Here is a 14,247-nt window from a genome sequence, read left to right on the forward strand (position 1 = left end):
AAGAATGCCACTTCCTTTCTAGTCTTCGCACTTTCTGCTTGAGGGTCCTAATGTGTGAATTATACCACGGGGCACAACTCCTCTGATTTACTATTTTCTTTTTCGGGGGGCAACAAAATCAAGCGTGATTCTCAGTGAGGCTGCTACACCTTCAGCAACAGAGTTGACATCGACAGGCTACGATTACCGTATTTTCACGACTATAAGGTGCACCTAAAACACTGAGATTTTCTCAAAAATCGATGTTGTGCCTTATAATATGGAGCGCCCCGTGTGTGGACTGAGTTCCAAAATCTGCTGTGCGCCTTTGGTGGGTGCACTACGGTAAACGCTCCGCCAATCGATTAGCGGCACACCTACGCGTAAGGATCCCCTAAAACAGCGCCGGTCAAGCGAGACGCATATGAATGAGGCTTACTTTAAACTGCAGGCCATCAAATATGCGGCTGAAAATGGCAATCGAGAAATCTTAGTGTTTTTACTTTATTGCATCTCTCCATACGCGCAAGTTATGCCACCATATGCGGGTGGATTGTAGATGCATGGGCTATGATACCGTCTTCACGTATTGTAAGAGCTTTCACAAAATCAACGCTGAAGCGGGAACCGGTCGGTGAGTCCAATTCAGATGATTAATTGAAGAAAACAAGAACAACCCCAGGTTTCTTTTCAGCACTGTGGCCAAATTAACCAAGAGTCACAGTGTTTTCTTCCCTTAGTGGTGAAGACTTCCTGAGCTTCTTCACTGATAAAGTTCTAGCTATCAGAGAAAAAGCTAACCAGGCCATCCCAACAACTGGACCACACATCACACATCAAAATAATCTCTCGAAGTGACTCTTTTTACCTGAGGAACATCTAAAAGATCAGGAAACTACTGACGCGCCATGATGCTGAAAGGTTAGTCCATGCATTTGTTACTTCCGGGCTGGACTATTTTAATTCTTTATTATCAGGGTGTCCAAACAACTCTTTAAGAAGCATCCAGATGATCCAAAATGCTGCAGCTAAAGTTCTGACAGGTATTGACAAAAGAGATCACATAACTCCTGATCTGGCATCCCTTCATTATCTGCCCATTAAATTTAGAATAATTTTTCAAACTATTCTTCTGACCTACAAGTTCCTCAGAGGCCTAGCTCTATCCTACCTGGAGGAGCTTGTGAAACCCTACCAGCCCAATAGACCGCTCCGCTCTCAGAATGCTGGTTTACTTGTGGTCCCCAAAGACTCTAGAGGTAGAATAGGGGGCCGAGCATTTAGCTACCAGGCCCCCTGCTGTGGAACCAGCTCCCTGTCCAGGTACGGGAGGCTGACACCATCTCTACTTTTAAGATTCGACTTAAAACCTTCCTCTTTGAAAAAGCTTATTGTCATTAATTCTGTAGTTGCAGTTACTATCCTAGACAGACAAATTATCATACTTAGGGGGTCCTCTAATTATTAGGTTACCATCTTAGTTATGTGGCTATGGGCCTCTCCTCTCCTAGTCGATCAGTGATGTTATTCCTTGTGTAGTTTTTCTGCTTCTCACCCACTGCCCCATATTCATCTATAGGTATTGCCGCCTTCATAGTTGTATGCTGACCTACTGACCTCCAACCCCGCTGACCCACTCAATCTAACTCTACTGGCAGCTTATTTTAATTCATACAATGTATTTCTATGTTCTCTACCTATTCTCTCCTCTACCTGTCCTCCCGCCTTCTCCTCCCTCTCTACCGAGCCGGCCATCAGCAGGAGGGTCCCCCTACATGAGCCTGGTCCTGCTCAAGGTTTCTTCCTGTTAAAGGGGAGTTTTTTCTTGCCCCTGTGGCTTGTTGGGGGTCAGGTCCTGGGATTCTGTAAAGTGCCTAGAAACAATTTGGATTGTAACAGACGCTATATAAATAAAGATTGATTGATTGAGCACCTGCCCTCAGCTCGGCCAGACAGGTGCCTCTAGTTGGCAATCTAGCCTAATAGTCTTTGGGGGAGGCTACAATAGGCCTTTGCATGTCGTTCGCTCGCCCTGAGAACTCTCTTGCTCTCGCCATGACTCTCCTTTCCTGGGTGGTTCTTTCCATCGGCTTTCTGGCTGCCGCTGCTTCATTAATGCTCGCTGCTCCTGATCGGGTGGCTGCCCGCTGAGTGCTGCCTTTGGTGGTGTGGATCTTTGGCTGCGGATCTGACAAATGTGGGCTGCCGCGGAGGGCTTCGTTGCTGGCTCGGTGGCTTCCAGGCCTGTGGGCGCGGAGGTGACAGCTGGATTCATTTGGTGGCTGGGGGTTCCTCATCTTGGTGACTGCCGTTCCTGCTGGACATTGGCCTGGTGCAATCGTTGGGCTCCTTGTACCGCCTCCTCGTTGGTGGCAGGATTTATCACCGGATTGGGTGGTGAATGTTGCAGCTGCTACATCCCTTGGACAGCGATCGTGGGGCTCTGGTTGTGTTAAGTTCATGGACCGAGGGAATCCAGATCCACGGTCGGACATTGGATGTTTGAGTGTGTGAATTTGTGGTGCAGGTCTGTGTCACCTGATGACGGTTTTCATGACAATGGTTTAGGTCGGTAATTTAATTAATTAGTATGTTTTAGGTTAGTTTGGTTATGTTAATTGGTGTAAGTTTTTGTTCTTTTCTGTATTAATGTGTTTTTATTGTTTTTCTTTCAGCTGCTGAGTACCTGAACTTTTTTTCTTCTCAATTTTTAGAATAAATAATGACGTGTTATTAAAATTTACACTAAATGAATGTCTGTCAAAGCCACCTGGGTTTCTTTTGGATCAGAGCCTCAGACTTGGAAGACTTGTTTTTTTCAGCAGTTAGACACCAAAACATGGGTAACATTTATTGTGCGACCTCTAAAAGCATACACCCAGGCCCAAGTCCACCACATGGTCCCCATGTTGGCCTATCTGGGCTGGGTGCATAATAAAAATAGTTACTTAGAAACAAAGAAGAGACCAGACACCAGTCATTTTCTCCAAAATTGTGACATGTAGGATAATAGTTTTTATATTTAGACAGTAGTGATAAAGGGTTACATATCATTGTAAGGTTCACATTTCCTAAAAATTACAGTAAAAAAGAGGGACATTGGCTCTTAAATAACCTCAGGGGTGTGCTTCTGGCGGGACACTTGAACTGAACCATGGGTGGCACCTCATCTGTTCCAGGGTAATACGCTGATCCGGGTTGAATAGGAAACAGCTCTTCAGAAACTTCTTACAGTCTGAGGAGGGTAGACGGAGAGAAATGTGACCTTTAGCACAAAGGCTGCATTCATTAATTACAAGTTCAGACAATTGCAAAATATTAATGAAGAAAAGAAGCAGTAGCATCTTTTTACCTTCAGACACTTCCAACTCCATTATGGTGTATGCGAGGAAATGTTCGCAGTGCTGCATCCCTGTTGCGAACAAGTCAATCATTTTACTCATTAGTTGGAGGAGGATGCAGCCAAGTTGCCAGACGGTGGTCGGGCCAGCTTCATAGGTTCCCTGGGTGTTAGACTCTGGAGGCTGATAGCAAGAGGTTCCTGTGAAAGAAAGAAAACGGTTTTGAATTAAAGTGTCCACTGAAAATCTTCCAATCAGACGTCAGCATGAGTTCAGTCGTACCGATGTAGCCGTGATATCCCGGCGTCACAAAACAGCCACAACCAAAGTCGATGATGCGCACTCGAGGAATGAGCCGAGCTTCATCGTATTCGATTAGTATGTTCTCGGGTTTGAGATCATGGTGGAACACGCCTGCCTTATGGATGTGAATTGCAGCTTCCACCAGCTGCCTCATGAATTCCTGATGGACAGAAAGAAGAGTTAAAGAACATCCAAAGATATTATCAGTCCAAGCTCTGCAGCAGTGGGAGGCGGTCCACTGTAACACGATCACGAGCCAGCATTATTACCTTAGCCAGGTCTTCGTCTATTTGCCGGTCGATGTAGTCAAACAGGACCGTGCAATTCTTTGGCCTCTCCATGATGAATAGGACTTCATCATCCAGGCTGGTCCATGCCAATGGTGATATGATGGCATTTTCCCCTACAGAGTCCCCTGCTGTCATCACCATAAGCATCATCTCCAGTGGGACGCAGTGGAGCTCACTGTTTATCACCTGAAGAGAGGAACACAACATGCTCGTCTATGGTTTACTGCTGGTCATCAATGAAAAAGGAAGAGCTCCACACTAAGTTCAACAGCCGATGGTAGGATCAAAGTTAGCCTTACCACTGACTGGTATTTGACCAAGTCTTTATCAATGTGCTTGATTGCCACCTGCAGGAAAGAATCATGTGTCAAGGGTTAGTGTGTCAGTGACGATTATGCGTATGTGTGTGTTTGGTGTGATTCAAATAAAAATACTTACTGGAAATAAATCGTCCCTTCTATAACCAGAATAAACTGTTCCAAAACCTCCTTCTCCCAGTTGGTCAACTTCTGCATACTTTTTCTGATATTCTTCTGCAAACACAGATTTACTACAGCTGTAGTGCACACAAACACACATGCACACACCCTCCATAATAAGCTCACCTCTGCTGATGGGCACCAAGACATGCTTGGTCTTTGGTAGGGTAGATGGCTGCAGCTCAGGAAAAGGGGACACAAGGGGAACCGTCACTGATCCAGTCTTCTGCCTCTTCCTGAGAGCTTCTGGGTCTGACTGGGTCTTTCGTTTTCTGCCTGGGTTATACACCTCCTTCGGTCCCACTCGAGTAGAGGGTTCGCTGCAAACCATTCTGTGTGCTGCCGTTCGCCTGCACTCAGAGCTGACCTTCCTCTTTTTGCTCAACACCCTACCGTGGTCCCCTGCGCTGGTGGATGGACTGGTGCTGTTCTCTGATTGTGAGGTAAAAGCAGTCTGCTTTAAACTTTTGTATTAAATTAATCAGACCAGCATGAAAAACGTGGATTTGGCTTTTCTGATGGTGTAGTCACCTGATTTTGAGGATTCCTCATGTTTGCGTTTATTGGAATTGACGCCCATTTCTACTTTGTACCACAGCTCAACAGCCAATGTTGAACAATTTATTACTATATTTAGCAGAGAAACTTTCTTGACTATACCTTTTCTTTAATGCCATTGGCTTTAATCTTGGCTTTGACATATTTGTGTATATCTTTGAAAATGGCTTTGGTGTTTCTTTTATGTTTTGACTCTGAACAAAGTCTTTATGCTTTTGCTAGACTATGCCCATGTTCGCCCCCTTTCCGTTGAGTAACGTATTGCGTCACTTCCCGTCTTCTCAATAGAATTCGTTGGTGTACTGTGCATGGTGTGTGTTGGATTCATTTTATTTAAAATTTAATTCTCAGGAAATTCTAGTCACTCGATAACAACAAGGAGAAATGATTCATATTAAACAAATACAGGAGTCCGCCGATTTGACCGATAATTAGCATTAGCATGGCCTCACCGTCTGTCTCACCATGTGTCTGTTCAGTGTGTGAAACGTTTAGTTACTCCTCTGCCTCCTTTAGTGAAGGGAATAGGTGCAGAAAAGGTAGTTTATTAACGGGTCTGGGGGCGACACTTAGTGAGCTTGAGACACTGTTCCGCAGCTTGGAGTTGTCTAGAGTTGCGTCAGGTAGCCAGGAGAAGCTAGCTGCGGCGGAGCTGCCTAGCGTAGCTACAGCTAGCGGCCCCCCGGCAGCAGCCGGCTAGCCAGGGCGGCTGGGTGACGGTTCGCAAACCAAGGGACCGCGGTGCACCACCACCCGCTTCCCGTGGCTAATCGTTTTCCCCACTCGGCGACACACCCGCTGAGAAACCGACCCTGGTAATTGGCGACTCCAGCGACCATAGTTAACCCCTTGATGCACAACATATGAACACCCCTAATGCGCATTCATTTTCCATGTGTTTTCAGGCTGGGCGAGTGTTTCTTTGCTGTATTTTTTTTTTTTTTAAAAAAATCAGTTTACTTTATTATTAAATGTCCCAATTATAATTTTAATATCTTGTTTTGGATTAGTACAAGGTCAATGCTTCCATTGTCTGATTATATTTTTAGGAATAAAAATAGATTTTGGACACCACAATACACCACATGGGTAAAAAATGACCCATTTATCCAAGTGTGATTTTGAATTAAATTACTTCAAACTATAACAATAATTTGCTTCAAATAATCACTCCAGCAATGCTTTGGGCTAAATAATCATATATTTTATATTTGAAATGTGTTTATTTGTCGTACACAAACATGAACATTCTGTAGACACATACCTCTGATAAGAGTTGAACAGGTGATATTTTAACATCTGATTTGTGACCAAATAAAATATAACAACTGATCACAGTGCAGTAGATAAAATTGAACTGATAATTTAACAATGTAATCTGATTTGATTACATTTAAACTAATTTGATTTAATTTAAACTAACATAACACATCTGATCACAGCAGATAAATTCAATTCTTACATTCCTCACAAATGACCACTACATGTTGCTCCTGTTGCTGTGTGGTCCCTGTTTTTTTTTTTTTATGATCCCGCATCTTCCCATAGCCTCTAGGATGGGCTTTTGGAGTACGGGTGTGCTCTTGGATGTAGCTCACCATGGTCATGTTGCCTCTGAATCCAAACTCTGGGCTGTAGATCTCACGCAGTTTGGATGGCTTCATCACAGGTGGGATATCAGCCTTGTTCTGTCGGAGAGTGCCTACAATTTTTAGGTCCTTCTCAAGGAGCTTCTCAGCCAAAGGGACACTGGTGAAAAAGTTGTCAATCGTGATATTGCGGCCTATGGGAGGAAAAGAAGGTTGCACTTTATCAGTATACAACATAGAATTAAAAAATAAATTCACTGACCTCAAATTCTTTTTTTCATTCTTATTGTATTCTATTTTGCTTACAAAGAAGCCTTATAAAATAAAATTACACAACATGAAAGACTGTAAACATGGATAGAACTGATAATCTTCATTCACCTGTCCCTCTGATCCCACTGCACAATTGTTGGACAACAGTCTCCCCAAGCTTCTTCTTAATCTCCTCTTGTGGCTGCCTCCCTGTGTAGACAATTCCGTCTATTGCATAAGGCAGTGGTCCCAAACCTTTTCTGTACCACGGACCGGTCTGACCGGTCACGGACAATGTCCGTCATTTGCAATCTCCAGCAGTTGATCTTCTTCACACATCGACATGCTGGATTCACCCGGTTTGTTGACAAATGGGTCACAGATCCTTTCCTTGGCAGTTCGTGGATCTTTTGTGGTTGGAAGGTAGCGCTCGAACTCTTCTGACAGCAGGGACAGGTGTTCGTGCACCAGCTGGGAGAACAAAGGCGCAGGCTCAGTCTCTTCCAAAATCCCCGCCAGTGTATGAAACATGCCAAATGCGCCTCTGTTCACACGCCATCCCCACAAATCCAGTTTGGCTTTGAAAGCAGCTACTTTATCTGCTAACTTGAAGACAGTTGTCATTTTCCCTTGAAGTGACAAGTTCAGTTCATTGAGCAGGTTGAATATGTCCTACAAGTAAGCCAGTATTGCGATCCATTCCTCATCACTGAAGTGTGGTGCCAGCGGTGACCTTTTTTCAGAGAGAAATCTCTGCAGCGGCTCTCATAATTCAAATCCTCTGGCCAGCAATCTCCCTTGGGATAATCTTATCTCTGTGTATAAGAGAAGGCGTTTGTGGTCCGTATCCATTTTTTCACAAAGCTGTTTGAACAGGCGCGAGTTAAGGGCGTGTGCTTTAATGTGGTTGATAACTTTAACCCCATCATTCAGCACGCCTCTTAGTTCCTGTGGCATTTTTGGGCTAGCCAGCATTTCCGTGGGAATGACACAATGTGTAGACTCGCATTCAGGTGCAATCTCCTTGATCCGAGAAGTTAAACCAGACAGCCGTCCAGTCATGGCAGCAGCTCCGTCCGTGCATATGCCGACACAAAAGGTCCATTTCAGTTTTCCTGACATATAATCATCCAGCGACTTGAATAATTCTGCAGCTGTAGTTTTAGTTGGCAACGACAGTGAACACAACATATCTTCGTGCGTATCCTCCTGATAAAGATATCGCACATAAACAAGAAGTAGTGCCTTGTTGTCAATATCTGTTGACTTGTCAACCTGGAGGGCATACCATGGTGAATTATTAATTCTCTCCAACAGCTGTGTCTCAATGTCCTCTGCTATTTCCTCAATGCGCCGAGTGACTGTGCTCGCTGAAAGAGGCACTTGTGCAATCTTTTTAACAGCAGACTGTGCAACCTTTTTAACAGCAGCCTCTCCTAGACTTTTCCCGGCAAATGTCTTTGGCGGCGAGTAGGATAAGGTCTTCACCAATAGTGAATAGCTTATTGGCCTTAGCGATATGGTTAGCCACCAAATATGATGCTGTCAGTGCACTCGGATTTGTTGACGTGGTGGCCATCAGTAACTGCTTCTGCCCTTCATGTTCATGTTTTTTCTTTTGAAAATACTCCAAAGGCTTGTCTTTTACTGTGGGGTGCTTGCTTCCGTTGGCTTTCTGGCTGCCGCATCCCATTTTGGTCCCTGACTGACAATGTCCTGCGGGTTGTTAAACCATTCCTGATTTGTGTCACAGCAGGAAAGACATTGTTTGACCGCTGGCCTTTGGGTACGTGCTTCTTTCCCGAGGGTTTGGTCCCGACGTATGGTGGAGTCCATCGCGAGGTGAGCACAGGAGGGTGGCTGCTTCATTGATGCTCGCTGCTCCTGATCGGGTGGCTGCCGGCTGAGTGCTGCCTTTTGTGGTGTGGATCTTTGGTGGCTGTGGGACTGCCGCGGAGGGCTCGGTGGCTTCCAGGCCCGTGGGCACGGAGGTGACAGCTGGATTAATTCGGACGCCGGGTGTTCCTTATCTTGGTGGCTGCCGTTCCTGCTGGACCTGGTGCGATCGTTGGGCTCCTTGCACCTCCTCCTCTTTGGTGGCGGGATTTATCACCGGATTGGGTGGTGAATGTTGGAGCTGCTGCATCCCTTGGACAGCGATCGTGGGTCTCTGGTTGTGTTGAGTTCACGGATTGAGGGAATCCAGAACCATGGTCGGACATCATTAATTTTTAGGATAATGGTTTAGGTCGGTATTTTAATTAATTAGTATGTTTTAGGTTAGTTTGGTTATGTTAATTGGTGTAAGCTTTTGTTTTCTGTTTCTGTATTAATGTGTTTTTATTGTATTTCTTTCAGCTGCTGAGTACCTGAATTTGTTTTACTTCTGAATTTTGAGAATAAATAATGACGTGTTATTAAAATTTACACTAAATGAATGTCTGTCAAAGCCACCTGGGTTTCTTTTGGTTCAGAGCCTCAGACTTGGAAGACTTGTTTTTTTCAGCAGTTAGACACCAAAACATGGGTAACATTTGTTGAGCAACCTCTAAAAGCATACACCCAGGCCCAAGTCCACCACATGGTCCCCATGTTGGCCCATCTGGGCTGGGTGTATAATAAAAATAGTTACTTAGAAACAAAGCAGAGACCAGACACCAGTCATTTTCTCCGATATTGTGACATGTAGGATAATAGTGTTTATATTTAGACAGTAGTGATAAAGGGTTACATATCATTGTAAGGTTCACATTTCCTGAAAATAAAAGTAAAAAAGAGGGACATCGGCTCTCAAATAACCTCAGGGGTGCGCTTCTGGCAGGACACTTGAACTGAACCATGGGTGGCACCTCATCTGTTCCAGGGTAATACGCTGATCCGGGTTGAATAGGAAACAGCTCTTCAAAAACTTCAAGCAGTAGCATCTTTTTACCTTCAGACACTTCCAACTCCATTATGGTGTACGTGAGGAAATGTTCGCAGTGCTGCATCCCTGTTGCGAACAAGTCAATCATTTTACTCATTAGTTGGAGGAGGATGCAGCCAAGTTGCCAGACGGAACAGCAGATATCATTAGAACTGGTTTGTTGTCAAACCACTTCACGACACACAACTGTCCATCTTCGGTAGAAACTTCTTTTGAAGTACCTCTTCCTGAATTTTGCATTATTTTATCGGTAGGTAACTTCTGCACTGCTGCAGTGACCCAGTTCTTCATTACTGTACCAGTAATGTACAGCTCCTTTTTCAGCATTTGCTCCGCACATTGGATGCTTGTGAAGAGCCGGTCACAATACACTTTTGTGCCACGATGCAGAGTTTGACACAGACGAGCCATTACTAAACTTCCCAAACCCAGACCCTCTGGTTCTTCGACCTGCTCACGCAATGCAGCTGAACCTTGATAGAGATCAAAGTCCAGCACAATGCCATCTGTTGTGGCACAAACAAAGTTCTTTATGCCAACAGGGTTTGGCTTCATTGGCAAATACTGCCTACATGGACAGGCTCCTGTGAAAGGAATCATCTGTTCATCTATCGATACGCATTCAGGCCGAGTCTGAGACCTGCAGCCTTGCAAAATCCTATCCAGGAAAGGTCGCACCTTCCAGAATTTGTCCCGCTTCTTCAGGTCTTCTGGCACATCATCATCAATTAGGACTTTTAAGGATTGCCTCAGTCTGAAGAATCTGTCCCGAGTGAATATTTCAGTGATAGGAGTGACACTGAGGGATTTGGACCAGTACATTCTTATTTTGGGGTATGGGACACAGGACATCAGAATACAGGCACCAAAAAAATGGTAGACCTCATCTACTGATGTTTTGAGTAGGTCCCCACTCCTACTCAGTGACACAGCGTTTGTGCAATCTGCTATGGTTTTCATTAAAACCTCTTAAGACCCACGCTCTTGTTTTGATATGCAATTTTTATTTCTCTTTGCTATTTGGACTTATTGGAACCCAATAAGTATAAAAACTAAGCATCATCTTTTTACATGATGTAGTTTTAGAGAAAAATGTTGTCCACATATGTGGGTCTGAATCACCATAAAGCACAATAAAATCAATAATACAGTTTTTGTGTAATAGAATGAAAAACTCTTTATTTACATAGTTTTGAACATGTTTTGAACAAGTTACACTGTAATTACAATAATAACACATTATTAATAACACATATTTACATAATTTTGAACATTTTTTGAACAAGTTATACTGTGATTACAATAATAACACATTATTAATAACACATATTTACATAGTTTTGAACATTTTTTGAACAAGTTATACTGTAATTACAATAATAACAACACATTATTAATAACACATACAAACATAGTTTTGAACATTTCTTGAACAACAATGACAATAATAACACATTAACACATACAAACATAGCTACTTATGAAATTCTAAAAAGCAGTTGCGCTCGGTTTGTACACACAAGAACACCTTGCAGGTCACGCAACGCACTCGGGTTCTCCCTGTGCAGCCTGCTGCTCTGCACCGTGCGGCATTCTTCATATTTACCATCTCTGGGAGATGTGCATTCGCCCTCCTGCGGACAGACACATGGGGCACTGCCAGCACTGGGCGTTTTTTACTTTCTGAAGAGTCATCATCTCCCTCTGACAGCTCTGGAGAGTCTGCATCCTCTTCTTGGCTATGATGCTGGGCCAAGAAGGTCCTGGCCACGTCCATGCGGAACTCCAGGAACTGCATGATGCTCTTCCTTGGTGCCCCACACGTTGCCAGATCTTTTCGATACAGTAGCCAGCTGTTGGCTAAAGCCAGATCTGTGAAGTGCATGAGCATCCTAATTGTCCATTTCTTGGTACGGCTGCTCATGCAATAATAACTGATCATTCTGTCGATCAGGTCAACTCCACCCATTTTCATGTTGTACTCCCGAACAATGCATGGTCGGGAGACAGACACATATTTTTTTTGTTTTTTATCCCAGCGCTGGCAGGTATCTTCAGGCTGTGTCCCATGAACAGCTGAGATCATTAGAACTGGTTTGTTGTCGAACCACTTAACGACACACAACTGTCCATCTTCACTAGAAACTTCTTTGGAAGTTCCTCTTCCGGAAGTTTGCATAGTTTTGTCTGTGGGTAACTTCTGCACCGCTGCAGTGACCCGGTTCTTCATTACTGTACCGGTAAGGTACAGCTCCTTCTTCAGCATTTGCTCCGCACCTTGGATGCTGGTGAAGAGCCGGTCACAGTACACTTGTGTGCCACGATGCAGGGTTTTACACAGACGCGCCATAACCAAACTTCCCAAACCCAGACCCTCTGGTTCTTCGACCTGTTCGCGCAATGCAGCTAAACCTTGATAGAGGTCGAAGTCCAGCACAATGCCATCTGTTGTGGCACAAACAAAGTTCTTAATACCAACAGGGTTTGGCTTCATGGGCAAATACTGCCTACATGGACAGGCTCCTGTGAAGGGAATCATCTGTTCATCGATGGATACAGATTCAGGCCGAGCCTGAGACCTGCAGCCTTGCAAAATCCTATCGACGAAAGGTCGCACCTTCCAAAATTTGTCCCGCTTCCTGAGGTCTTCTGGCACATCATCATCAATCAGGACTTTTAATGATTGCCTCAGCCTGAAAAATCTGTCCCGAGTGAATCTTTCCGTTATGGGAGTGACACTGATGGACCTGGACCAGTACATCCTTATTTTGGGGTATGGGAGACAGGACATTAGGATACAGGCACCAAAAAAATGGTAGACCTCATCTATTGATGTTCTGAGTAGGTCCCCACTCCTACTCAGTGACACAGCGTTGGTGCAATCAGCTATGTTTTTTATCAAATTGTGATCTATGTACTGTTCCACATAGTTCAGTGGGGTCCAGCCATTCCGATCATGCTCCGTTTCATCCTCATTCGTAAAATCCATGAGGTTGGGCATAAATGGAGCTGCCCTCCAGCGCATTCCACGTCCTGCACAAGAATCAAAATACAAATTGTGCTTATTGCGAAGTGACTCACACAAGCAATTCACTGAGGTGTATTAGTGCATAACATAGTTGAATCTGAGTGAACATTTATATGAAATTTTATGATTTGCCTTCAAGGCATGCCAAAATAAGAACCATTATTATTATTACCTTTATAAGATTGTCCCTGCTTGGGATTAGGGCTTGGTCCTGTTGTTGGCTCTTCTGGGCCATCATTTGAGCCATCAGCCTCATGCCGAGTTTGGCAGCTACTCCTGGGAGTGTTGGATCTGGCCGCGCCAGAGCCTGAACCTGAAAATTGGCATTTTGCTAGAAACATTGAATGGTGCTGTACCTTTATGTACTCCTCTAAAACATTTACTTAGCCCTAAAGCCCTAAAATAAACAAATATCCACTAAGTCTTTGCTAACCATTATCTTCGCCACGGAGACGTTTACGTCCCCTGCTCTGTTCAGTGGGATGTGGGATGGGGTACTCATCACCACTGCTCTCATCTTCAGTGCTGCTCTGCTCCTGAGGTTGGGGTTGATAACTGGCATCCAGGATGTCGTCATCATTGTCAGATAAATCTAATTCTGACGTGTCCCCATCCATTGCACTGAGCAATTCAAGTGCTCTTTGAAGAGAAAATCGCTCTGGAAATAAAATTGTTGGTTTGTGAGGAGATAGAGATTTGAAGAGTGAGAGTATTTTGGCAAGTTTCATGGCAAGTACCACCAATAAGCGACGTTCTAGAGTTTGTGAGGACAAATAACTGTTCTGCTTCTGTGAAAAATCATTCCAAATCAAACATAAGACAAATGACAAACCATTATCTTTATCTTTAGAGTATCTGCATATTTTATTGCAATGGAAATATAATCATTATTTGGTATGAATGAACAAAACACCTGGATGACCACACAATGAACTTTTATTAGCGTCATGGGATTTAAACAGTGCCGGTGCTTCAGTCGTGCTCTTCGGAGGTTTCTATGGCTTCGGTTGTCCACCAGATGTCCCCATCACAGCTAGTGAAACCTTATCATCCCAATCGACCGCTCCGCTCTCAGAATGCTGGTTTACTTGTGGTCCTCGGAGTCTCCAGGGGTAGAATAGGGGGCCGAGCATTTAGCTACCAGGCCCCCCTGCTGTGGAACCAGCTCCCTGTCCAGGTACGGGAGGCTGACTCCATCTCTACTTTTAAAATTAGGCTTAAAACCTTCCTCTTTGAAAAAGCTTACTGTCATTAATTCTGTAGTCCCAGTTACTATCCTAGACGGACAGATTATAATACTTAGGGGGTTGTCTAATCATTAGGTTAACATCTTAGTTATGCTGCTATAGGCCAAGGCTGCCGTGGTCCAGAAACATGATCACCTAACAGGCATCTGTCACCCCACTGGGAAATGGTCTCCTCTCCTCCTCCTCTCCTCTCCTCTCCTCTCTCTCCTCTCCTCTCCTCTCCTCTCCTCTCCTCTCCTCTCCTCTCCTCTCTCT

At 44.3% G+C, this 14,247-nt stretch overlaps 2 protein-coding genes across 3 annotated transcripts; both read right to left on the reverse strand.

Moving 5' to 3' along the window:
• Positions 1 to 2,956: 2,956 nt before the first annotated feature.
• LOC130529113 (serine/threonine-protein kinase pim-2-like) lies at positions 2,957 to 4,934 on the reverse strand. Of its 2 annotated transcripts, XM_057039042.1 has the most exons (7): positions 4,519 to 4,930; positions 4,352 to 4,446; positions 4,213 to 4,260; positions 3,893 to 4,099; positions 3,603 to 3,783; positions 3,332 to 3,520; positions 2,957 to 3,214 (listed from the first exon to the last, which is right to left on the reverse strand). In XM_057039042.1, exons 1-7 carry the CDS (start codon positions 4,721 to 4,723, stop codon positions 3,096 to 3,098), a joined length of 1,044 nt encoding a protein of 347 aa, XP_056895022.1. In that variant the 5' UTR covers positions 4,724 to 4,930; the 3' UTR covers positions 2,957 to 3,095. The 2 variants fall into 2 exon arrangements, with proteins under 2 accessions (XP_056895022.1, XP_056895014.1); XM_057039034.1 differs by having other exon boundaries at positions 4,352 to 4,934.
• A 6,081-nt stretch (positions 4,935 to 11,015) lies between these two features.
• On the reverse strand, positions 11,016 to 13,609 carry LOC130528862 (piggyBac transposable element-derived protein 3-like). The gene is made up of 2 exons (XM_057038667.1): positions 12,918 to 13,609; positions 11,016 to 12,750 (listed from the first exon to the last, which is right to left on the reverse strand). The coding sequence occupies exons 1-2, from the start codon at positions 13,084 to 13,086 to the stop codon at positions 11,192 to 11,194; spliced, it is 1,728 nt and encodes a 575-aa protein (XP_056894647.1). The 5' UTR covers positions 13,087 to 13,609; the 3' UTR covers positions 11,016 to 11,191.
• Positions 13,610 to 14,247: the final 638 nt, after the last annotated feature.

The sequence above is a fragment of the Takifugu flavidus genome, chromosome 1 (assembly GCF_003711565.1).
Source record: "Takifugu flavidus isolate HTHZ2018 chromosome 1, ASM371156v2, whole genome shotgun sequence".
Classification (NCBI taxonomy): domain Eukaryota; kingdom Metazoa; phylum Chordata; class Actinopteri; order Tetraodontiformes; family Tetraodontidae; genus Takifugu; species Takifugu flavidus.